General features: G+C 50.3%; 7 protein-coding genes across 14 annotated transcripts; 4 read left to right on the top strand and 3 right to left on the bottom strand.

Moving 5' to 3' along the window:
• Positions 1-31: 31 nt before the first annotated feature.
• Positions 32-3470, bottom strand: LOC108158423 (major facilitator superfamily domain-containing protein 6). Of its 2 annotated transcripts, none has more exons than XM_017290701.1 (4): positions 3381-3470; positions 1813-2059; positions 1608-1753; positions 32-1545 (listed from the first exon to the last, which is right to left on the bottom strand). In XM_017290701.1, the coding sequence occupies exons 2-4, from the start codon at positions 1871-1873 to the stop codon at positions 133-135; spliced, it is 1620 nt and encodes a 539-aa protein (XP_017146190.1). In that variant the 5' UTR covers positions 1874-2059; positions 3381-3470; the 3' UTR covers positions 32-132. The 2 variants fall into 2 exon arrangements, with proteins under 2 accessions (XP_017146190.1, XP_017146191.1); XM_017290702.2 differs by lacking the exon at positions 3381-3470 and adding an exon at positions 2751-2851 and having other exon boundaries at positions 133-1545.
• LOC108158424 (transferrin) lies at positions 3084-6490 on the top strand. Its single transcript, XM_017290704.2, has 4 exons — positions 3084-3457; positions 4169-4536; positions 4599-4901; positions 4965-6490. The coding sequence occupies exons 1-4, from the start codon at positions 3367-3369 to the stop codon at positions 6345-6347; spliced, it is 2145 nt and encodes a 714-aa protein (XP_017146193.1). The 5' UTR covers positions 3084-3366; the 3' UTR covers positions 6348-6490.
• Positions 6491-6675: 185 nt separating this feature from the next.
• On the top strand, positions 6676-10738 carry LOC108158421 (nucleolin). Of its 2 annotated transcripts, none has more exons than XM_017290699.2 (3): positions 6676-6764; positions 7166-9214; positions 9273-10738. In XM_017290699.2, the coding sequence occupies exons 1-3, from the start codon at positions 6726-6728 to the stop codon at positions 10308-10310; spliced, it is 3126 nt and encodes a 1041-aa protein (XP_017146188.1). In that variant the 5' UTR covers positions 6676-6725; the 3' UTR covers positions 10311-10738. The 2 variants fall into 2 exon arrangements, with proteins under 2 accessions (XP_017146188.1, XP_033248159.1); XM_033392268.1 differs by lacking the exon at positions 9273-10738 and having other exon boundaries at positions 7166-8657; positions 8731-8857.
• A 28-nt stretch (positions 10739-10766) lies between these two features.
• On the bottom strand, positions 10767-14788 carry LOC108158418 (serine/arginine repetitive matrix protein 5). 3 transcript variants are annotated; one of them, XM_017290694.2, is made up of 4 exons: positions 14695-14788; positions 14442-14632; positions 13722-14378; positions 10767-13654 (listed from the first exon to the last, which is right to left on the bottom strand). In XM_017290694.2, exons 1-4 carry the CDS (start codon positions 14761-14763, stop codon positions 11059-11061), a joined length of 3513 nt encoding a protein of 1170 aa, XP_017146183.1. In that variant the 5' UTR covers positions 14764-14788; the 3' UTR covers positions 10767-11058. The 3 variants fall into 3 exon arrangements, with proteins under 3 accessions (XP_017146183.1, XP_017146184.1, XP_017146185.1); XM_017290696.2 differs by having other exon boundaries at positions 13582-13673; XM_017290695.2 differs by lacking the exons at positions 14442-14632; positions 14695-14788 and having other exon boundaries at positions 10767-13673; positions 13722-13910.
• Positions 14736-16007, top strand: LOC108158426. 3 transcript variants are annotated; one of them, XM_017290706.2, is made up of 6 exons: positions 14736-14827; positions 14913-15103; positions 15154-15298; positions 15365-15490; positions 15554-15703; positions 15765-16007. In XM_017290706.2, exons 2-6 carry the CDS (start codon positions 14979-14981, stop codon positions 15981-15983), a joined length of 765 nt encoding a protein of 254 aa, XP_017146195.1. In that variant the 5' UTR covers positions 14736-14827; positions 14913-14978; the 3' UTR covers positions 15984-16007. The 3 variants fall into 3 exon arrangements, with proteins under 3 accessions (XP_017146195.1, XP_033248161.1, XP_033248160.1); XM_033392270.1 differs by lacking the exon at positions 14736-14827 and having other exon boundaries at positions 14850-15085; XM_033392269.1 differs by lacking the exon at positions 14736-14827 and having other exon boundaries at positions 14857-15103.
• Positions 16008-16086: 79 nt separating this feature from the next.
• On the top strand, positions 16087-18721 carry LOC108158422 (origin recognition complex subunit 3). Its single transcript, XM_017290700.2, has 4 exons — positions 16087-16302; positions 16367-17152; positions 17224-18455; positions 18515-18721. The coding sequence occupies exons 1-4, from the start codon at positions 16276-16278 to the stop codon at positions 18609-18611; spliced, it is 2142 nt and encodes a 713-aa protein (XP_017146189.1). The 5' UTR covers positions 16087-16275; the 3' UTR covers positions 18612-18721.
• Positions 18630-22548, bottom strand: LOC108158420 (valine--tRNA ligase). 2 transcript variants are annotated; one of them, XM_017290697.2, is made up of 6 exons: positions 22445-22547; positions 22181-22382; positions 21890-22057; positions 20566-21828; positions 19392-20421; positions 18630-19324 (listed from the first exon to the last, which is right to left on the bottom strand). In XM_017290697.2, the coding sequence occupies exons 2-6, from the start codon at positions 22361-22363 to the stop codon at positions 18822-18824; spliced, it is 3147 nt and encodes a 1048-aa protein (XP_017146186.1). In that variant the 5' UTR covers positions 22364-22382; positions 22445-22547; the 3' UTR covers positions 18630-18821. The 2 variants fall into 2 exon arrangements, with proteins under 2 accessions (XP_017146186.1, XP_033248158.1); XM_033392267.1 differs by lacking the exons at positions 18630-19324; positions 19392-20421 and adding an exon at positions 20463-20504 and having other exon boundaries at positions 22445-22548.
• Between the last annotated feature and the right edge of the window lie 10 nt (positions 22549-22558).

Raw genomic sequence — 22558 nt, forward strand, 5'->3', positions numbered from 1 at the left:
GCACGAAAAGTTGAGGGAAAAGTCATTCAACTTTTGAACAACATGTTTCTTGTTAAAAGTTTATATAAAAATATGCAACAAAATACATAAAAAAGATCTTAAAAATATATAATATATAAAGATTATCTTCGGTTATCGCATGTCCTGCAGCTCCCGTGCTGGCGGATACTTTGTCTCGTCCTGCCCCTGTTCCGTGGGCTGCTGGTAGACTTGTTTCGGCAGGAACTGCCGCTTCCGGGAGGTGGGACGCACCAGGATGTGGGCTACACAAGTGCATATGGCGGCAATGGCAAAGTACTTGAAACTCTCTCGACCCCCGAGCCGCTTGAACATGAGTCCGCCGATAAGAGAGCCAATGGAGAAGCCGAGGCCATCGTCCATGCCGGCCATTAGGCCCTGAACCGTGGACGAGGTGCCTGGCGGCGCCACAGCCGAGGCATAGGCTACGATGCACGTGTAGCAGAGTGCATAGGTGATGCCTTGGAAGAACAGCTCCACGCCCACCAGGTACCAGGGGTTCGGGATCCAGGCAATTAGCGACAAGCGCACCGCATAGAAGAAAAAGCACATGCTCATGCAGTGGACGTAGCCGAGCTTCTTGATGATCTTGCCGCTGTAGAAGAAGAAGGGCACCTCGCCGGCCAGGCACTCGGCAGCCACCACCAGGCCCTCGATGAGCTTGATCTGATGCATATAGCCGGTCTCCTCGGCCACCTGTTCCACGTGCCAGAACATGAAGTAGATGATGAACGAGTCGATAATGCCCGCTATGGTGGCAAACACCAGGAAGACGACAATCGGTGGCTGTCGCACCAGCTGCCAAACATCCTTCGCAATGGTCTCGGAGCCGCCCAGCTTGGGCAGCTTCAGCTTGGACACGCTCACCAAATCCATCGTGCTGAACACGCACATGATGATCAGAGCGGGGGTCAGGCTCTTCACGGCATCCGCGGTCCACAGATCGACCACAATGCCAGCCAGCAGTGCGGTGGCCCCAAACCCAATGGTGCCCCACACTCTCTGGGCCCCGTACTTGTCCTGTTCTTCGTCGCCCAGCAGATCGAAGCAGCAGGCATCTGATATGGAGTTGGTCACATTGAAGCCAATGGTGCCAATGAACAGCAGGAGCACGTACAGCCAGAACTTTCCATTCCCAAAGATGCAGCTGTAAGTGTGCTGCAACTCGCAGTAGACGGTTGTCCCACTGATCTGCGAGACGGAGTCGAGGCTGCACATGTGGTGGCTCTCATTCCCGTGCTGAATGTTCTGGCTGAGATTGAGCCCCGCCGCCGCGTCATTGGCTACAACCAGAGCCTGAAAGCCTTCGCATTCCGCCTGGTACACCATCTGGCAAAAGGCGGGAGAAGAGAGCACCTCTGGAGGGCACTCCTTTGGTGCATCCAGCAGGGTGACATTCCACTTGGCACTGCCCTCGTCCAGGCGTATGACATGAGTTCCCAATGGCTCACTGGGCAGGAAATAGAAGCCAGCATAGGCCAGCGTCATGACCAGGATCAAGGTAATAAAGATGAACTTTCGCAGGCGCTAAACGGAAATCGTTAATAGGGGGATTGTCTGGAATGGTTAGGGTTGATCCTCTGTCTTACCGTGAAATAGTCCGCGAGGAAACCCACCAGGGGCTTGGCCAGAACATAGAGTATGGGCAAGACGGCCATTATGTATCCCATCACATCCGGAGGGACTCCAAGCTGTTTGCCAATCACCAAAAGCTGCGGCAGAATGGGCCCCATGGCTACGAACGAATCATTGAAAATAGTAGATGAAGTCTTTATGGACTAATCTTCCACTTACCCGCCATAAAGAAGAAAAAGTGCGCCTTAATGGGCAGCAGGCGTCGATTGAGTCGTCCCATTGTTTAGTTTATTAATAGCTATCTCGAAATGGTCAAATGTATCACAGTTTTACGGCAGAATCATGTCTGCTACGTGCAATCTTTTGAGTGAACTCTGGGTCGGGTGTCTCCTTCTAGCCAGATAAGACCATATTTTGTGCACTTGCCGTCTTCGACGTGGGTTGGGCTCTGTCTGCTCGGGTGAGTCTGTAAATATCAAGTGATGTTGGATGTAAATTAGATTCCTGCTAAACGATATCTAATCTCAGTCACCACCCAGCCACCGCGATAAGCAAACGTCTCCACACACATTATGGATAGAGCTGTAATTGGCAGCATAAAAGCCAGATACGAGAGCATAGGTTTGAACTATACTACCATTGCCGCCTATCTATAAGACGTCGCCAAATCTTATCTGCAGATGGTAAAGATTTTAGGGTCCCATTATAGAACGCGGGGCAACAATGTTCATTTGTTCAGCCCACGATTAAATGCTTATAGATACGTCTACTCGTATGTAAGTGCTTATAGTATAAACCGGTTTACAGACCCACCAAAATCGCACACTTGACACACAAAAAAAACGACTTACAAAAGCCGGCAAAACGAATTAGAGGGTGCCTCTTCCAAAACAGATAATTAATCAAGCCGAAAAAAAACACAAAAAATATTGGAGGGAGTTACGGATAAAAAAGCCAATATGTGAAGCACCTATCGAAGGCGAACAAAGAGAACTGGAAGCAGAGAAGCCATAAAAATGCTGCGATTTGGTTTGATTTGATTAAGTTGTTAGAATCGCAAACAATGGTTTTAGATTCTCAACAGCTCTATATTTATGTAAATCACTCGATTATTATTTTTTTTTAACAATGAAAATAAACTTGATGAAAGCACCCACAGCTCTGAGGTCTGAGATCAATTGGCTGGCCCTTCGAACGCTGAGAACTGCGGCCACCGACTGAAGAAGTAGCAGCAGTCCCGTTGCAGGGGGACTGATAAGTCGGCTCTGGCGATAAGGGAATCGACTGGTAGTAGTATCAGACATATATTGTCAGAGCACACACATAAGAGAGCGGCCAATGTGCCTCTTTCATCGTGCGGTATTTCCCAGATGCGAACGCTAATAGATCTGGCATATCCAAATCCCCGCTTGACTCATCACCATCACCATCCCAAGCTGTGCGTAGTACAGCCTTAAGCTCGTGAGATCCAATGCGATCGGATCGGAATCAAGTTTTATTCGTCACAGCTGACAGAAACCAGGCTTCAGTCGCCGCTGATCTTCCATTGCGAGTTGTTCGGTTCGGTCCGGCCTTAAGCTGTAGCTTTGACTCGTATTCATTCGTATTTATAAATAGTCGATTGCATGCTTACTGAGCTCCAAGCAGCTCAATCCCGAGTGACGACAGTGCAACAAATTAACTAAATCTCAACCTCTACGCGGCACTCAAGTGACAGGCAATTAAGTGACAGAAAACCTCTGCGACGACATATACATATCAATAAATTTAATAATGCAGTTGCTTACATTTATGGTCGTGGCACTGATGATTGCGGCCTTCTTATCAATATGTTTGGCTGTGGCACCGCCCGATGATGGGAAATGTAAGTTGATTAACGCCAAGGGGCGTATACGGTTGGGCAATGGGTCTGGAAATGAAAACAAAAGGGAATAGGGAAAACTGTAGTTAAATATCAAGACAATATACCATTACAGTACCCTAAATAAACCTGAAATAAAGTGGGTTTTTAATATTCAACCTCCGCCCTTTTCCTTTCTGTTTATCCAATTTTCGCAAGTCCAGTACCAAGCGAGAGAGCAGCGGCTGACCTTGGGGGTTTCAGTTTCTGGGTAATCGAAACCCGCTAAAGATAGTATCTGGCCCCTCCTCCTACACACACTCACACACACCTAAAAGCCGAACCCCAAAAACCTGTCCCCCTGGCAACCTTGAGGCGAATGCTCCACTGCCCAAAATGCTCTATCCAGATCCCCCATGAACGTGACGACACTTCGCGGGTTTATGCCAATTCGAGGAACGCATCAACCTGCAAAAAGTTACCCAGTTTCGATGCTGAGAGGAATTTATAATTTAACAAGAAATGTACCCCAGACCAGATTTCCCCCCGCCACCCTCCAGATGAAACTGTTTCCGAAAACTGCATACAAAAGAAAAAGATAAAGATACAAAAAAAACCCTAAAAATACGTATAATCATAATTAATGCCGATGGGGGAAACGGGTTTTTTAGCGAATTATATTAAGTATACATACTAAAACGTTAACTAACCGCTAACTAACTGTCAATCTTTTAGTGCGGGTTTGTGTGGTGGAGTCGCGGGGTATATATCAAAAAACCCCCAAGTTCTGTCCCCTGCTGGAGGCCAAGAGCAACATCGAGTGCGTCATCGGGGTGGACCGGCTGGACTGCGTGCGGCGCATACACAAGGGAACGGCCCACTTTGGTGTCCTCACCTCGGAGGATCTGGTGGCAGCGCGATGGGCCAGCGTGGAGATACTGGTGGCCAGCGAGCTGCGCTCCCACGAGTCCAACTTTGAGTACGAGATTGTGGCGGTGGTGGACAATCAGGCCAACATTCATACGGTCCACGATCTGCGCGGTGCGAAGCTGTGTCATCCCGGCTATGGTTTGGGCAGCCACTGGACGGAGGTGTTGGCCAATGTAAGTGATTCTTGGACGATAGATAGGACACATCTTCATGGAAGTTTGCTTTTACTTTGCAGTATTTTGAAGCCGCTTTGGTTTCTAAGACATGTGATCCAGAGCTGACGGTCACAGAGGATCGGATAGCGGCCTCGTCGAGATACTTCGGGCCCAGCTGCAAGGCTGGTCCCTGGGTGCCCGATCCCAAGCAGGATCGCATCCTCAAGAGCCGCTATCCCTCGCTTTGCCAGATGTGCTATGATCCCTACAGCTGCGACCAGAACGACAAGCACTGGGGCCGACGTGGAGCTCTCTACTGCCTGACCAGTGGCGGCGGCAGCGTCTCCTGGGCCCGTCTCGACGATGTGCGGAGTCACTTTGGTGTGAGTACTGGAGGAAAGCCATCCAAATGGGAGATATTTAGCCAGATCTCGTCTATTTTTTAGTTCACAGGCATAGCAGCGCAGGCGGATGCGTCGGAGTACAGCTACCTCTGTCCGGATGGGCATCTGCAGCCCATGAATACGACACAACCGTGTGTGTGGGTAGCCAAACCCTGGCCGGTGGTGGCCGCTCGTCGCACCCATGCCGCCCAGGTGCAGCGCCTGGTCACGGGACTTACCCACGATGAGCCCGACAGCTGGCAGAACGCTCTTCTGAGTCTGTTGGAGACGTATCATGTGTTCACGGTGCCGCTGGACAATGTCATACCGATCGACGACTATCTGGATCAGGCCACGGCCTTCCAGTCGGCCTACAGCTTCCCTGAGTGCAATCCACCGCGGTCCATTGTCTTCTGCACCACCTCCATCATTCAGCACATCAAGTGCTCCTGGCTGCAGGAGGCCTCGCAGGTCTATGGCGTGCAGCCCAACATTCAGTGCGTGCGAACCATGAATGTGGAACAGTGTCTGGACGACACGCGGTTCAAGAGCACCGATGTGGTGGTGGTCGATCAGGAGATGCGCGTGAAGGCCCAGCGGGACTACAATCTCGTGCCGCTGCTCTACGAGTTCGCTTTGGACATGCACGACCGATACGTGACCATGGCGCTGGTACACAAGGACTCAAAGTATCAGAACATCAAGGATCTCAGGGGAGCGCGTGCCTGTCTGCCGTCCTTTGAGGGGGCTGCCCATCTGTCGGTGCAGGAGACAATTGTGAATGGCTCGGGCCTGGTGCATTCGCTGCACTCCTTCTTTCATCGCGACTCCTGTCTGTGGCATCCGCACCACGGAAGAGAATGTCCCATGCACTACCAGGGCGATGAGGGCGCCCTGCGCTGCCTGGCCGAGGGCGGAGATGTGGCCTTCCTCAGCTCGGATGTGTACAAGAAATATGCGAGTGGCAACATGACTGCCGATTGGGTGACGCGTGGCAGCCACAAGGATTACCGTGCCCTCTGTCCGTATGGGGGCATTGAGAGGCATTCGAACTTTGAGTTCTGCTACCTCCATTGGACGACACGTGGCCACCTGATGACGCACAATTCGTCACTGTCGCGTCGCAATGAGATCTACAATTCGCTGCGCGACATGGACCAACTCTTTGGCAGGAAATACAAAAGCGAGACACGTCCTTTCACCTTGTATGGCATCTTCGACAAAAGGAATAACATAATGTTCCGGGATACCACAGATGGGCTACTGGGCCTCCAGGAGCTGCACAGGGACAATGCCAAGCGCGTGATGGAGCACATCTACGATAGATATGCCACCACGCAGTTCTACAGCAGCAACGATGAGAACGGAGCCCAGCGAAACAATAGCAATTGCTTGCTTCTCTTTTTGTTAGTGGTCCTCTGGCCGCTGTGGCGAAACTTTTCTTAGTCAAGAGCACAAATCTTATTTATTGATGTGATATTACGCTTAATTTGTTTTAAGAATAACATACTGACCCGACCTGTATCACCCGATTTTGTTGCTCTTTTTGAAATAGCGGTTTAAATATGATTAAAACCTATCGAAACCTATCAATTACTCACCAGTTTCATCAGCTGTTCATCAGCTGTTCATGTTATTGCTGCTTTTTTTGTTATTGTTGCTATGCACTTGGGTTTGTTGTTGCCAAGGAAACAGGAAAAATTTGTCACAACTCAAAAAGAGGATAGTCTGCATTGCAATTGATTAAATATACGTGGCAATTGGCGTTAACTCTATTCACTAAACATTTAAGCTAGCCATTTTGAGGGCATTGGCCGCCGTAAAATGTCTAAGAATGCAGCGCGGACAAGCAGCAAGACAAATGTGAGCCGATAAATGCAATTAATAAGAGAACACTCGCACGGTTAGGCTTTTAATTGATTATATTACACATTTACATTAATTGGCACTCGAGAGATATTCACAAGCTCACTCAGTACATTTACGTTCTATCCATCTTCACCTGATTCACTGGGCTATTTTTGCAAGTATCGCCATTAAGCTCACAGCAGAAACACAGCTGCCACGCTAGCACAAGAGCAAACACGCATATTAATAATGCAGAGACTTTTGTCAATCAATTAAAATTAATAAAAGAAAACCGACCGATCGCACCCACGACACATCTTTTGTTTGGATTATGCCAGTGCTGCACAGCAGCCAGTGTTGCAAAATCTTCAAGCACTTAAAATTAACAGTTAAAATTGGAAATTGAAATTTTTTAGCTCGGAAATGAATTGCCAAGGAAAACCACCAAATCGCCAGCTGCCAGTGGGACAGGCGCAACCAAAAAGGACAGAAAACCATTGGTCAAACAACCGGAGAGCGTGGAAGGCGACAGAGCCCTAAAGAAGCCCACAAAGACAGTGGCAACAACATCCACGAGCAGAAAACCTGCAGTACCATCAGATGCGAGCAGAATCAAAAAGAGGGATCCTGCCCAGCCTGCCAAACGGACTACCCCATCGCCTAGTACATTGCCTGCCGGTAAACAGCAGCCCCAGCCCGTAAAGTCCAAGTCCAAGTCCAAACCAAATGCCGTGCTGGACACATACCACAGCGTGACGGTGGCATCGCCGCCACAGAAGCGTCGAGTGCAGCCAAAATCATCAACAGAGACATCCCCGGAGCCAGAAAGAGCTCCTCCCCCGCCCAGAACCCGTACATTTACACGCACTTTAGACCCGGACGAGGTAAAGGTACTCAAGAGGGAGTCGGCCAAACAGAGGAGTGAGATCGAGGTGGGATCATTGCCTGTGAAGCAACCGGTTGCCTTTGAGGTCAAGTTTGAGGAGCCAAAGAAAGCAGACAATGAATCGGACAACTATTCCGATGACTTTGAATCATATGAATCCGACTTTGAGACTGGTTCCAGCACACCCGAGGAGGAAGCGGACGATGATGACGACGTGGACGATGATGGTGATGAGGAAGAGCCGGAGGAGCCAGAAGAGAGAAAAGAACAGCCAATGTCAGAGCCAGACGTCGTCGAAGAGGAGGAGGAGGAGGACTCTGAGCCCACACAGAACCCCATCACAGTGATACATCGGGACAAGGAGCAGGATCGCAAACTGGACTCTGGCCACTACGACATGCACATGCGCCGTAATCCGATGCTGGCGGAGCTCAGCTCCCAATCCACGCAGCATCAGTGCGATAGCTTCGATACCAACTCGATGGCCAACTCGGAGCAGCTAGACTCTGGCATAAGCACAACGGGCCTGGGCCTGGGCCTAGAGAAAACCCCAAGCGGAGAGGTAGCGTCCAATGTCTACTATGGGGGTTATGCCAACTTTGTGTCTCATCCGGTGGAGTGTCGCCGCGGCGAGGAGCTCATGCGGAAGTTGCGCTTCGACCACCTAAACTATCGTCTGTTCGAGATGAAACCGCTGAGCTACGAGGGATACATGCAGAGCTACGGGAAGCTGAACACTAGCCAGCTGGCCACTCAGACCCAATCCCCCTACATAGACGCCGAGTGCCAGACCCTGGAGCTGCACAGTCGCAGCAGTTGGACCCAGCATCCGCCCCACTATGGCGGCCAACTGGTGCTCAGCTGCAGCGGGGATGCCGAATCGGAAACAATGCTGAAGCGACCCACAGATGACTACGAAACGAGCCTGTCCCGCTTGGAGCAGCTGCATCGCCTGGAGCAGGAGCGTACACAGCAGCAACAAAGACTCCGCCTGGCCAAGCCCACGGACTTTGAGCGTCTCGGTACGTTCCTTCACAAGGCCTCGCGTCTGATGGTGAAAGTTCTGAATGAAAACATGCAGCATCGTCCCAACAGCCCGCACCACCTTCCCTTGCAGACTGGCCTGTTGAATGCTCTGCCCGTGCGCCGCATCTTCGGCAGCTCTGGAAGCGGACAGCTCGTGGTCACTGTGCACGAGTGCCCGCCGCAGAGCAATGTCTACAGCGAGGACTTTGCCAATTTGCTGATGGTTTGGTCACTGAACAGCCCCGCCAAGCCGCTGCGCCTGCTGTCCACCTGGGCGGAGGTTTGTCGCGTGGCCTTCTGCAGTGAGGCGCCGGACATCGTTGTGGCAGGCCTCAGGGACGGCAGTGCGGCCATGTGGGATCTGCGCGAGACCTACAGCTATTGCTCGAAGCTGGACGGCCACTTGACTCACTTTGCTGCCACCCAGTCGGTGGTGCCGTCGCTGGGCCAGGCGACTGCCTTGGATCTCGGTGCCATGGTGGATGTGCGAAGCTTTCGAAGCCAGCCTAAGGCAATGGCAGAAGGATTGCACGCCACCCACAAGGAAATTCAGGTGAGAGCAGTTCTCCACTCAGAGTTCTGGATTATAACTTGTGCATATCTTTCCATAGTACGCTTCGCTCAATGACTCTGGTTTGCTGACGATGTGGACGCTGGTGGAAGGCGCCACTGCCGCTGGTAGCTCTGCCAGCAATGAATACAGCTCGCCATGGGCCAGGGTGAAGCTACTGCAGAGCGCCAGCTGCGACCTGAGGGGCTACCTGGAGCGGCGTCTGCTGAGGAGCAACCAGAGTGCCTACGAGAAGACCAAGTCTCTGTTCCAGGGCAACATCTACAACGACGATCTGCTGAGGGAGCTGAACGAGACGCAGACCCTGAGCACGGCTCTGCAGGGCCAGGGCTTGCAGGGGCTGCGCTTCACCAGCATCGACACGGGCAGCGATCTGATCTATGTGTGCAGTAATCGGAACTTTGTGCTCTGCTGCACGCGCAGCCTGAAGACAGAGCGCTTCAGCCGCATCGCTGTCAACGAGAGTCGCTTCTTGTTCCCCACCTCGCTCTGTGTCCTCTCCAACGAGAACTTCGTGGCGGTGGGTCTATCCAACGGCTCCGTGATGATACTCAATTGCAATCAGCGACAGAACCAGCGTCAGATCCACAAGAGACCCACCACTGGCATGCCACCATCCACCGCTGATCACGATCCGGACATAGGCAAATCCTGTGCCATTCAGAACATCATCCTCAACGAGCGTCGCTCCTTCGAGCAGCAGATGGATGGAGCACAACTGGAGGGCAGAAGCTACGATCTGAGGCCCGATACCGCCCTGGAGCTGATTCGGCAGCCGCGTCGCTCCTACGAAATGCGCATCTTTGATCAGCAGCTTCTCCTCAGCGGCAGTGGGCTACGGCAGCACCTTGTCCAGGCTCTGGTCCTCTCCAACGACGGATGGCGTCTCTCCGCCCTGGCCAATGGATCTGTGCGCACCTACGACTTTTACTTGGACAAGGAACTCCCCCAGGAGCAGCCAGAGGAAAGCAGATCCCATATTATGGACATAGCCGCCACACGCAGCTCGGGCAATGAGCAGTATTTACTGATCCTCAACAAAGGTGGACAGGTGCAAATGCATTCACTCGACTCGTAATCTGTTGATAATTTTTTAACTATTACTTTTATGCGTTTGTTGAACCTACTTTTTCGAGCAAAATAAAGTTTTAGATGCAATTAAAATACATCTACGGGCTCCGAGCGAGCCTGGCAGCCGCCTCTACCTAAACTAACCTATGTACAAATGTATGTATATGTTTGGCTAAGATTAATATTATTTGGATTTTCGATTGTTTTATCGACCTTGGACCTCGGAGCCACGCAACTAACGAGTTTTGACATGCCCAACCTATATTGTTTTTTTAAATATTTTTGTGGACTTCTGCCTCCCCACCACGAGCAACGCAATAACATAGAAAAGGGAAAGGACACGAATAACGGACTGACAGAATTAAGGTGGCAAGAAAAGACAAAGAGCATAAGAGTATAAGATACGCAGTCAGTAGACCATAAAGCCAGAACATAATAAAAATAATCATACGACAGGTACATATTAACTTAAAGTCCCTTCATGGGTATATTCATTCTTATACTCCAAATGTTTTAAAATATTGTAACTTAAATCTGTTTAAACATTATGGTGCTTCAAATTACATTAAAAGGTCCAATAATTCAGGGAAAGCACATTACAAATTTCAATCAAAGATCTGAATTGGTTTGTCCATACTTATATACTAGTATATCGTTATCTTATTGCGATAGTCAACCATTCAAAACATAAGGAGAAGAACAAATTCACTTAATAGTTCTCCACTTCTACTACAAAATAATGAAATAACAATTGTTTAGGTTCCAGCACTTTTTTCACCATCATCTAGTGGTGCAGGGGATGGGCGCGGTCGTCGCCTGCGTCGCGATACACGCAGTACGATCTCGTCGTTGATTCGCTCAAATTGATAGTCCGTAGAGCCCATGGAGCAGCGTTTGGTCACCACCGAGGTGTTACTGCCGAAGCTACGATTGAAACTCTCGTCTAGCGTTTCATCAATGGTCACATTTTGGAGGGTCAGAGATGCCCCGATTCCGAGTGCAACCGGCGGCTGGTACGGTGGTGGTGTCTGCGGAACAACTACTTCGTCCGTCTGCATATCCTCGAGCAAGTGGATTTTGCGTTTTTTGAGCGGAGTCTTCTCGACTCTCAGTTTATCTGGTGTCTTCATTGGCGTGGTTTTTATGCCCTTAGTCGTGGACCTGACTGGACTTAACTGAAGGGGAGACTCGCTAAGCATTTGAAGCAAATCCTTTTGGGGCGACTTTTGGGCTTTGTTGGAGGTTGAAGTGACTTTTGTCTCGTCCGGCGATGTCTGATGCAATTGCTGTAATGCCATTTCAATGGTGTCCTCTGCGAGTGTGAGGTTCGGATAACTCGTATTGTGGGCACTCGGCACTGGCTCCTGTTCTCCGGTCAACTCATTCATGGCCGCCTCCAGAACCATATCTTCACTGTTGTCGGTCTTTGTTGAATCTGGCTGAGCATATAAAATGTTGGAAGGCTTGGAAGTGGCTGATACAATAAGAGAATCGTGTATAGATCCGTGAGGTGGTAGTATAGGAATCTCAATCCCAGTCGATTGAACTGCAGCTGTCCCAATTACAGGAGATTCATTCTTTGGTTCGTAAAGTACAGATACAGGAGCCTCAGGGGTCTCCATAGCAGAAGTCTCCACAACAGGAGTCTCATTGTTGGTTTCATAAACTACAGCTACAGGAGTCTTAATGATAGGAAAATCAGTAACAAGAGTTTCCTTAACAGGAGTCTCAGTCACAGGAGGCTCCTCAATGGCTGGAGTCTCATGCTTTGTCTTAGTAACTGTCGTCTCAATCACAGTTGCCTTAACTTCAGGAGTACCATTCTCTGATCCGTGAGTTCCACTTACATTTGTCTCAATCGCAGGAGTTTCAGGTAAAAGTGCTGTATTTATAGGCGTCTCAACTGCAGCAGTTGCAGTTACAGGAGTCTCAATTACAACAGTTGCATTCAGAGGAGTCTCAGCTTCAGGCATCTCATTATCTGATCCAGGAGCTGATTTTACAGTAGTCTCAATTGGAGGACAGTCGTCCTCTAATCCGCCAGCCGTCATCTCATGTATAACAGTTTCTTTCTCAATCTCCATATCTTTAACAATCTTAGCCGATACACGTCTTTCTTTCTTGGGAAGCTCCTCGTTTTCATTCTTACTATCAACGATATCTAAATCTGGCGTCTTTGAGCAGACATCTGTATTCATTTCTGATGAATCGTATGGAACATCGACGGTTAACGCAATATTCTCAATATCCGCTATCACTGGCAATCGTATAATCTCAATTATTTCGATGGCTTCGGTAACCTGAATGGGGCAATCATCACCTAAAGGCGCATTCATGGCTGTACATTTTGTCGGGGTTTTAATATCTTCTAATGATTGATCCGCAATAATTGCACTGGGACGTATTGGGGTGGGACAATCATCACCTAAAATCGCGTCCGTACATTTGGTCGGGGTCTTAAAGTCTTCCAGTGCTGGCGGATTATGAGTCACTTCTCCTGTTGCTTCTTCAACGGTATCTTCCATTACTTCAGCACTTGGTGGCACTGACATAGTACTGAGAGTTTTTTCCTTTTCTTCAGATTCGGTTGTAAGATTTATGCTGGGGGTTGCGATATCCATTGAATTATCTCCGTCCTTGCTGTGAGTTTCGCAGATTAATTCCTTTTTGGGTGTAGAATTGATGCCAAGTGTTTCGGTGTCCATTGGACTCTCTTCGTCTTTGCCTGGAGCTTCGGGTATGGATTCTGCTTCCAGGCGACTCTCTTGGTTTTTGTCGGGAACTTCTGCAATGTGTTGATTTTCATTCGTCTTCTCAATTTCCTCTATGGCCTTTGCCGGCTTACAGTCCTCTATTGGACGAGTAATCACTTCCTCCGTATGATCAACGGTACAATCGTCTATTGAATCTATTTTGGGAGTATCCAAATCTTCAGGCTGTTCCTCTGTCAACTTTATTTCATTCTTTATAGGAGAATGCTGCTCGCAAATCATATCTAATCCGGGTATTTGCAGTTTATCTAAACTGCTGGCCCACGAAAACACTCCAGCTGTTGGTTCAGCTTTCTCCAGGGTCTCTTGTGCAACTTGTGACAATGGCAGACTGCAGCCTTTGGCTAGAGGATTCACCTGGAAGTACCCTTCAACAACAGCGACAGTTATGTCTTCATTTTTGGCGGGCTTGTCCTCGGCGATTGCCTGCAATTTGTTTTCTGGTGTGTAAAGCTTTACTGGCGTCGCTGGGGACATATTGGCTTGCATTTTCTTAATAATTTCATGGTTGGGACTGGCTAGAACTTGGTCGTTTGTCTCCTCGCCGAAGAGGGTCGTCACTGTGGCATCTTTCTGTGTTCTGAAAGAATTGTCAAATGCTGCTATCAATGAAGTTTTGCGCGGAATGCAAGCCTTTTTTCGCTTACCTGGGCTTTGTGGATGTTGTGCGGTTAGGGGAGCGCGAAACACTTCGGCGTTTGCTTGAGCGATCCTTGCTGTGGCGGCTCCCATGGTGCTCATGTCTGTGGCAGCGTTTGGCGCTACGACTGCGACTGCGGCGTCGCTCACGTTCTTTTAATCGGGTGTCAGAGCTCCTGTGGCGTTTCTCCTTGGGAGATCTGCTGCGAAATTTACGCTTGCTATCCTTGTTGTCATGCGACTTGGACGCTCCACTTGTTAAGCTCTTTTGGTGATGAATTTGATCAGTTTTTTTGGACTCATTTTTGAATTTGTTGGTCACAGTGTCCGCCAGTTTGTACACAGAGTCCTCCAGCTTATGCCTCTTTGGATCCTTGGAATCAGTCTTCAATTTGTTGGCCACAGGTTCTACCAGTTGTTTCGGTCTTTTGTGCTCTGTATTCTTGGACTCAGTGCCGACCACAGTTTTGAATCTGTTGTTCACGGGCTCTGTCAGCCTGGGCCGTTGATTCTCGTGGTCTGTATTCTTGGAATCATTGCCGACCACAGTTTTAAACTTGTTGCTCACGGGTTCCGACAGCTTGGATCGTTTGTACTCGTGACCTGTATCCTTGGGATCCTCATCAGCTCGCCCGCGCTTCCGCCTGAAGCATATGTCGTCTTTCCTACAGCAAAATGTAATGTAAATATGTTATGATTCTTGGACTGAAGGTAACCGGAATACTTACTCCTTGCGCAGCTGCGTAATCATAGACTCCTTCCGTTTTATTTCCGATTTAGCAGTGTCCATGAGGTTCTGTAGATTGACCTCCATAGCTTTGATCTTCTTGTTGAGCGCCTTATTTTCGACCTTAAGGCACTCGATTTCGGCCTGTGCGCTTTTGCATTTGTTCTCCCAGGCCTGCAGTTCCTTTGATTTCTAGAAGATAATAAAAGTTACAGACAGTTTCCTGGCCAACTGGAATGGCACACCACACACACCTTTTCCTCGGCATTTTGGAAGTCGTCCAAGTCGCCGTATATGTTTAGTTCATCGTCATCGCCCAACATTTTAACAAATTAAAATGCACGAGCAGCAATTCGCAGAGGAAAGTCACAGATGTTGTGACATGTTGTAAGTGTTGGCTAACTCACCAGAATTACGAATTTACTTATGGGCAGCACTTTTCGCGGAATGGAAATTTAAAATTTATTTGCAGTAGGCAGTGTGTTATTTATCATTAAACAAAAGCACACAAACAACAATAGCTCAAACCCACAAAATAATGGATGCGTATGCACATACACGTCTCTACAAGAAGGAGAGGAGGAAATTCTCGTTAATTACTTACTTCCTGACAGCCGTCCTTCTGATTCTATCGGCGGTTCAATGGTATTTCATTCATGAATTGTAAGTATGTCAGGTCTTTGGCGATTTTTTTTATCCTAGCTTTCTTTCAGGGACAAAGCAAACGAATTCTTCACTAAACAGTATTGGGTGGGCAGCATATTCTTCGCAGTCGGACTAGTACTGTTCGCCGTATTCATATTCTTCGAGGCTCTGCGCTTTACAGTGCCTATCAATTGGATATGTGCCATGGTTATAGTAAGACGATCTAGTATTATATATATATTTCCAAAGAAACACACCTGTTTCCAACTGCATTTCCAGTTTGAGTGTGCTGTCATAGGAGTGTCTTCCCTGGCGGTACGTCACCAAATGTACCAATTCGTGCTGAGCTTAGTCATCTGGGCAGTGGTTCTGGGGGTCTTTCTTCTGTGCGGTTCCTATATACCGGTGAGTTGTCTGCCACGGAAGTATTCTTTATGACAATCACTCCTGATCTCATCTCTTCCTTAGCATGATATAACTCTGGATATTGTGGTGCTGTTTGTACTCGCCATAGTTGCTCTCATTGGCGCTATGTACTTCCTAATGCTACACATCGTGACCAATATGCCATATTTCATTTTGGTCCATCGGGCCTTTGTTTTGGGCAGCATCGGGATGGTAGGTGGAACTTATATTTCCACTAGGAGTAGTCGTTAATTGATGCTCTTACTCCCTACAGTTTGTCATGTATCACGCGCAGATTATCAACGGCGGAAAGTTTGCGGAAATGCGCACCAAGGACTATTTACTGGCAGCTCTGATGCTCTTCCACGACTTTTTGTTGATGTTCATGCCATCTTTTCATTTGGCCTCCAAATGGTCAGATTCCTGCGATCCCAATGTAAATGAGACGAAAATGCTTGTATTTCCAAGAGGACTAAAATGGACTTATATTTAATCAAAACAAATTATGTCGAAAAAGATTGTGTAAAGATTTGAAAATTGCGCCTTACACTAATTGATGGGTAGCACTGCACTCAATAAAATTCAATCGTATTGCAGCCCTGTCCGACGTTTGGCGCAATTCCGGCACAGCTGCTCATTGGTTTTTATTTATTTCGCTTTTTATCTGAATGCCGAGTGCTGATTCGGTGAATAAACTAAAATTGGCACAAAGCTGACCTAAACAAAAAAAAACCAGCAGTTATCCACTGCAGCATATCATTCGTAATTTCAGTTGAACGCTAGCTATGGACCCCACAATATCTGTTTCCAAGGTGAGCCGCGAAAATCTTTCATTGAAATAGGAAATTAACATCCTTTTATGTCTTACCCGCTAAGGGTTGTTTTGTCTACAAAAATGGAGCTACGCGTGCCGGCAAGAAGGCTTCCAGCAAGCGAAAGAGAGCCACTGGTGCCACGAGCTCCCTGCTCGGAATGGAGGTAATCGGGCAGCCCTTCTACGATGCCTACGTCCAGACTTGGAGTCAAATGAATGAGCACATTAATCGCTTACAGCAGCAGAGCTATGCCCGCACACTCGGGCAGTTGGTGGAGTTCGTGGTAGGCCAGGGGCAGATCCAGGATGAAATTCTGCCCACAGCAGCCCTCCTCACAGGCATCAATCAGCCGGATCATCTCAGTCAGTTTGACACTTTCACCCAGCGCCTGCATGCCCAGAAGGCGGCGCGTGTCTGTGTGCTGCAGTCCCGGGATTGCCCCACCCTAAAGGCAGCTATCGAGGCCATGGTCTTCAGCCTGATCGAAGGCGAACAGGACCAAGAAGAGGAGGAGGAGGATGTAACCGATCGGGATCGCAAGCGACTGCGACGCTCTCACTGCACGATAAAGCAGCTTAACTCCTGGTACACCAATAACTTCCAAGCGGAGGAGGAGAGGAAACGCCAACTGGTTGTCATACTACCCGACTTTGAGTGCTTCAGTGGCAACGTGCTGCAGGACTTCATACTCATACTCAGCGCCCACTGCGGCACACTTCCGTTTGTTCTTGTTCTTGGCGTGGCCACAGCGATGTCGGCGGTGCACAGCACCCTGCCCTATCACGTCAGCAGCAAGATCAGGCTGCGCGTCTTCCAAACACAGCCAGCACCCACCGGCCTGAACGAGGTGAGATCTCGATCTGTTCCATAGATTCCATACAATTTAATATTTCAATTTGTGATTTTTGGACTGGACAGTTGCTGGACAAGGTCTTGCTCTCGCCTATGTACTCGTTCCACCTGTCCGGCAAGGCCTTCAAGTTCCTCACGCACATCTTTCTGTACTACGACTTCTCCATTCATGGGTTCATTCAGGGCTTCAAGTACTGCCTGATGGAGCACTACTTTGCTGGCAATGCCTATGCCCTCTGCACGGACTACAGCAAGGCACTAAATCGCATTAAGCTGTTGACGCACGACGATATGGAGACCGTACGACGTCTGCCCTCGTTCCGGCCATACGTGGAGCAGATCAACGACTGCAAACGAATCATCGCCGTCCTCACCGACGATGACTACCTAAAAAAGAAGCTGCCGCAGCTGCTGCGTGACTGTCTGCTCCACTTTCTGCTGTTTCGCAGCACGTTGGAGTTCTTCACAGAGCTGGTGGGAGATCTGCCGCGCTGTCCACTGGGCAAGCTGCTGCGCGAGCTCTACGTCAACTGTCTAAACAGGCCGATCACCGCGTCCCCGGAGTACAAGGAATGCTGGCAAATGCTAAGCTTTCTGTCCAAAGAGGAGTTTGTGGCCAAGGTCAACAAAAGTCTAGCCCGAACGGAGCACTTTTTGGTGGAGGAAATCTCTCCCCTCGAGCTGGGTGAGGCCTGTACATCCGTGCTACGGCCCCAGCTTCAGAGTGTCCGACAGCTGCTCGACGACGTGGTCATGGGCACCCTCGAGATGATGCCAGCCATGTCCACCGATGAGAGCAGGCCTGCACCTAGTTTAACGCAAGTCGCATCGCGGCAAGAGCTCAAGGCGCAGCTCCTGCAGCGCAGTCAGGAAGAGAGACACCAACAGGTTCCCACCACGGAGTTTGCCCGATCCGTGCAGAAGGTGCTCGAGCACATAGAAACGCATCTGGTGCGCGGACATTTGCGGGCGCTCTCAGAGGCTCCACCGCTCCACGAGCTGTTCGTGTTCAGCGACATCTCCACGGTGCGCCGTAACATAATTGGTGCCCCACGGGCCGCCCTGCACACGGCCCTCAACAACCCACACTTCTACATGCAGTGCAAGTGCTGCGAGCTACGCGAGCAAACGCAGCTCATGGGTACCCTGCCCGATCTATCGGTGGTGTACAAACTGCACCTGGAGTGCGGCCGCATGATCAACCTGTTCGACTGGCTGCAGGCCTTCCGCTCGGTGCTGCATGCCAGCGAGGATCCGGACGGAGAGGTGGCCCAAGAGCAAATCGATCCGCAGATACAGTGAGTCTTTTAAAATCTCCTAAATCTCCCTTTTTTTCGAACTCTATTTACCTTTCCAGGGCACGCTTCACGCGCGCTGTGGCCGAGCTTCAGTTTTTGGGTTACATTAAAATGTCCAAGCGCAAGACGGATCATGCCACACGCCTCACCTGGTAGATGCAACAGCATTGGGGGTTTTCTATCTCTTTCATTTATAAATTGCTCGCGTGGTACGGAATAAATACATATTTTTCTATGGGCATGCAAGAAATGTCTTTGAGAAGCAAGCGAGTAGCACATTTTTTTTATAAACTGTATCTGGGGACAGGCGTCCGTCCCTTAAATATCAACAAAATGCTCATTCCAGAGAGGTAGCTTCCGCTCTCCTCACATAAGCTTTAGTGTCTCAATAGCAGCCGTAATCCGCTCTATCTCCGCACGGGACTCTGTGAGTTTCGTCTCATTGGCCGTCTGCACCTCGGCGGGCACCTTGGTGGCATAGTCGGAGGCCTGCATAGCCTGGGTTAGCTTGCCAACAGTCTGGACCAGCTGATCGCCCTTCTTCTGCAGCTTGGCGATCTCCTTGTCAGCCTCCACGAGGCCCTTCAGCAGCAGATGCACCTCGCACTGGCCCGTCACTGTAAGGATGGCGCAACCGGCCGGAGCAGGGCTATCGAAGGCCACCTTGGAGCAGTAGGAAATGGTAGCCAGATCGCTGGCATAGCGTTTGAGTATTTCGTTGGGCGTGGCATCTGTGCACACGATGTACGCCTCCGTCTTGGTCTTGTTGGGCAGATTATAGTCGGAGCGAGCGGAGCGAATGATGCGTGCCGCTTTCTGGACAAACTCCACATCGGATTCGATCTTTGCACTGCGCCAGGTGGTGTTGCCTGCGAGGAACATAAAAAAAATCTCATTAGTAGGATAATCAACCAGATTCTGACGGAGATTACTCACTTGGATAGCTGGCAACGCAAATGCTTGGCGCGGGATTCGCACCCGGCAGCCGCTGGTACAGCTCCTCCGTGATGAAGGGCATAAACGGCGAGAGCAGCCGCAGACCAAAGTCCAAGCAGACGTAGAGGGTGCGCCGGGCGGCGGTCTGCTGCTGCTCGCTGCCGCCCTGGAAGATCGGCTTCAGACACTCCAAATACACATCGCACAGATCGTACAGCCAGAAAGCGTAGCAGGCGCTGGTGGCGGCAGCAAAGTCGTACGACTCGAAACCCATATTGCAGGCCTCGATGGCGGCCGCTAGTCTGGACAGGATCCATGCATCCATTTGGTTAACGGCATCGGAGGCGCTCAAAGCGGTGCTGAACTTCTCGTTGCCGGTGAAGTAGAGGAGGGCAAACTTTGTGGCATTCCACAGCTTGTTACAGAAGAAGCGGTAGCCGAGGACACGATTTATGTCCAGATTGATGTCACGCGCCTGGGTAATGTACGCGCAGAGGGCGAAACGCAGGGCATCCGATCCGCACTCGGGTATGCCCTGAGGGTAGTCCTGCTTTTGGCCGGCCTTGGCCTTCTCAATCTCGCACGGATCCAGATTGGAGCCAACGAGCTGGGCGTGCAGGCCCTCCAGCGTGATGCCCAGAATCACGTCCATCGGATCGATAACATTGCCCAGGGACTTGGACATCTTGCGGCCGTGGGCATCGCGTACCATGGGATGTAGATATACCTCCTTGAAGGGCAGCTTGCCCAGCAGCTTCTGGCCGAAGAAGACCATGCGCGCCACCCAGAAGAAGAGAATGTCATGGCCCGTCTCCAGCAGTGATGTGGGATAGAATGTCTGCAGGTCCTTGGTGTTGTCCGGCCATCCGAACACCGAGAAGGGGAAAATGCCCGAGCTGAACCATGTGTCCAGCACATCCTCGTCCTGCTTTAGCACAATCTTACTGGCATCCACCTTGAATCTATCGGCGGCCTTGCTCAAGGCCTCCGCCTCGCTGCGCGCCACAATCCAATACTGTTCGTCGTCGCTCTGCAAAAGAATACAAAAGGATATACCAATAATAAAATACAGAGCGGAGAGGAGCTTCAGATTACCACTCCACTAAGAGCAGGCTGGACAAGAGATCGTGAAGTATTAGCTCTGAGGAATGGGTTCCTGATTGGGTTTTCTTACCGTTCCGGTTTGAATGGAGGGATCGCTGAAGCTGACGTGGTAGGCGGGGATGCGATGGCCCCACCACAGCTGCCTGGACACACACCAGTCCCGGATGCCATCCATCCAGTGGTACCAGGTCTTGGTGTGGTGCTCGGGGATGATCTTAAGCTCGCCGGAGCGTACGGCTTCGGTTGCCGAGGCGGCCATGTCCGAGCAGCTGACATACCACTGCGGTTTGATGAGGGGCTCGACCACATCCTTGGACCGACTGCAGATGGGCACCACCATGGGATTGTTGATGGTCTCGCGGTAAAGGTTGAGCGTCTTGAGCCGCTCCAGGATTTGCTTGCGGCACTGGAAGCGCTTCATCCCCGTGAACTCTCCATAGTCGCCGATGATGAAGCCGTCGTCATTGAAGATCGTGATGAAGGGCAGGTTGCAGCGCTTGCCCACCTCGTAGTCGTTGGGATCGTGGGCAGGGGTGATTTTCACGGCGCCCGTTCCGAACTCCATCTCCACAAACTCGTCGCACACAATGGGCAGGCGGCGTGGGCAGAAGGGATGCACCACAAACTTTCCGTGGAGATGCTTGTAGCGCTCATCCTTGGGATGCACGGCCACAGCGGTGTCACCCAGCATCGTCTCAATGCGCGTGGTGGCTACAATGATCTCCTCGTCGCTGTCCTCCACCTTGTAAGCGAATTTCACGAGCACTCCGAACTCCACCTTCTCGTCGTAGCCGGGAATGGAGAGAAAAGTGCGGCCGGGTATCTCCACCTTGTCCACCTCAATGTCGGAAATGGCCGAGCGCAGGGTACACGACCAGTTGACCAGCCTGGAGCTGCGGTAGATGCTGCCCTCCTCGTGCAGCCGCACAAACGCCTCCGTTACGGCGCGACAGAGCTTGGGATCCATGGTGAAGTTGACACGCGACCAGTCGTAGGAAGAGCCCAGCGACTTGAGCTGATCGTAGATGCGGCCACCCTTCTCGCGACGCCAGTCCCAGATGCGCTCGATGAACTTGTCCCGGCCCAGATCGTGCCGCGACAGCTGCTCGTCCCTCCAGAGCAGCTTTTCCACCACCACCTGGGTGGCTATACCGGCATGATCGCAGCCGGGCACCCACAGAGTGGTGCGACCCTTCATCCGATGGTAGCGCGTGATGGCATCCTCGATGGCGTTGGTCAAAGCGTGGCCCAAATGCAGAGATCCCGTCACATTCGGCGGCGGTATGATCATCACGAATTTTCCATTAGGATTCGGCGAATCGATTGAATCGCGCTGTAGGGAAGAGGAGTGTCACTGTCAGTGTCACGGTGGGTTTATGGTGGTTTCGTCTTACCCCGTATTCGGGCGTGAAGAAGCCCTGCTTCTCCCACCAGCTATACCACTGGGCCTCCACGAACCGCGGACTATAGGCATCTGGCAGCGGATCGCTCAGATCTTTCTTCTCCCCGGGTGCTGTCTGCGCCGTGTACAGAGCGGCCTCTTTTACCTCTTTGGTCCGCTTCTGTAATGGCAGAGCAAAAAATTAGCTTTCTCCACGAACAATAGCCTCAATTACCAGATAGTTGTGCTCCCCATTCACTTTTTCGCACATAACCTAGTTTCCAGTGCCGCATTTTGTACGTACTTCGGGCTTCTCCTTCTTTTCGGCTGCCGCTGGAGCTACTGCAGCCTTCTTGTCCAGTTTCGCCTGCAGTTTGGCCAGTTTCTCGGCCTTGAGGCGCTCCTTCTCCAATTGTTTGGGTGTCTTAGCAGGATTGGCGCTGCCGTCGCCGGCTTGCTGTTGCTTCTGCTGTTCCTCCTCTGGCATGGTTTCGTCTAATGTTGGGCTGTGGCAATCAATACCAGGATTTTCTGATGCAATTCTGATTGGATTTTTGTTATTACTCACTTGCCTGGAGTTGGAGAAAAAACAGATGAAAACGTGTGCAGTTTTCGAAATGAGTTATCGTTATCGGCTCGATAAGTTCTGGTATTAAAAGAGGTCACGTTTTTAATACTATTT

The sequence above is a fragment of the Drosophila miranda genome, chromosome 3 (assembly GCF_003369915.1).
Source record: "Drosophila miranda strain MSH22 chromosome 3, D.miranda_PacBio2.1, whole genome shotgun sequence".
NCBI classification, from domain to species: domain Eukaryota; kingdom Metazoa; phylum Arthropoda; class Insecta; order Diptera; family Drosophilidae; genus Drosophila; species Drosophila miranda.

Bases quoted from the DNA above. Each gene is read 5' to 3' on its own strand.
- LOC108158423 (XM_017290701.1), bottom strand. From the start codon at position 1,873: ATGGGACGACTCAATCGACGCCTGCTGCCCATTAAGGCGCACTTTTTC. The intron at 1,754-1,812 runs GTAAGTGGAAGA...ATTCGTTCGTAG, and splicing joins CTTTTTCTTCTTTATGGCGG to CCATGGGGCCCATTCTGCCG. The intron at 1,546-1,607 runs GTAAGACAGAGG...ATTTCCGTTTAG, and splicing joins TCCTCGCGGACTATTTCACG to CGCCTGCGAAAGTTCATCTT.
- LOC108158424 (XM_017290704.2), top strand. From the start codon at position 3,367: ATGCAGTTGCTTACATTTATGGTCGTGGCACTGATGATTGCGGCCTTC. The intron at 3,458-4,168 runs GTAAGTTGATTA...TCAATCTTTTAG, and splicing joins ACCGCCCGATGATGGGAAAT to TGCGGGTTTGTGTGGTGGAG. The intron at 4,537-4,598 runs GTAAGTGATTCT...TTTACTTTGCAG, and splicing joins GGACGGAGGTGTTGGCCAAT to TATTTTGAAGCCGCTTTGGT.
- LOC108158421 (XM_017290699.2), top strand. From the start codon at position 6,726: ATGTCTAAGAATGCAGCGCGGACAAGCAGCAAGACAAAT. The intron at 6,765-7,165 runs GTGAGCCGATAA...GAAATTTTTTAG, and splicing joins GGACAAGCAGCAAGACAAAT to CTCGGAAATGAATTGCCAAG. The intron at 9,215-9,272 runs GTGAGAGCAGTT...ATCTTTCCATAG, and splicing joins CCACCCACAAGGAAATTCAG to TACGCTTCGCTCAATGACTC.
- LOC108158418 (XM_017290694.2), bottom strand. From the start codon at position 14,763: ATGTTGGGCGATGACGATGAACTAAACATATACGGCGACTTGGACGAC. The intron at 14,379-14,441 runs GTAAGTATTCCG...ATTTTGCTGTAG, and splicing joins ATTACGCAGCTGCGCAAGGA to GAAAGACGACATATGCTTCA. The intron at 13,655-13,721 runs GTAAGCGAAAAA...CAATTCTTTCAG, and splicing joins ACAACATCCACAAAGCCCAG to AACACAGAAAGATGCCACAG.
- LOC108158426 (XM_017290706.2), top strand. From the start codon at position 14,979: ATGGATGCGTATGCACATACACGTCTCTACAAGAAGGAGAGGAGGAAA. The intron at 15,104-15,153 runs GTAAGTATGTCA...GCTTTCTTTCAG, and splicing joins TGGTATTTCATTCATGAATT to GGACAAAGCAAACGAATTCT. The intron at 15,704-15,764 runs GTAGGTGGAACT...TACTCCCTACAG, and splicing joins TTTTGGGCAGCATCGGGATG to TTTGTCATGTATCACGCGCA.
- LOC108158422 (XM_017290700.2), top strand. From the start codon at position 16,276: ATGGACCCCACAATATCTGTTTCCAAG. The intron at 16,303-16,366 runs GTGAGCCGCGAA...TTACCCGCTAAG, and splicing joins CCACAATATCTGTTTCCAAG to GGTTGTTTTGTCTACAAAAA. The intron at 18,456-18,514 runs GTGAGTCTTTTA...TTACCTTTCCAG, and splicing joins CAAATCGATCCGCAGATACA to GGCACGCTTCACGCGCGCTG.
- LOC108158420 (XM_017290697.2), bottom strand. From the start codon at position 22,363: ATGCCAGAGGAGGAACAGCAGAAGCAACAGCAAGCCGGCGACGGCAGC. The intron at 22,058-22,180 runs GTACGTACAAAA...CTGCCATTACAG, and splicing joins AAAAGAAGGAGAAGCCCGAA to AAGCGGACCAAAGAGGTAAA. The intron at 21,829-21,889 runs GTAAGACGAAAC...TCTTCCCTACAG, and splicing joins TCTTCACGCCCGAATACGGG to CGCGATTCAATCGATTCGCC.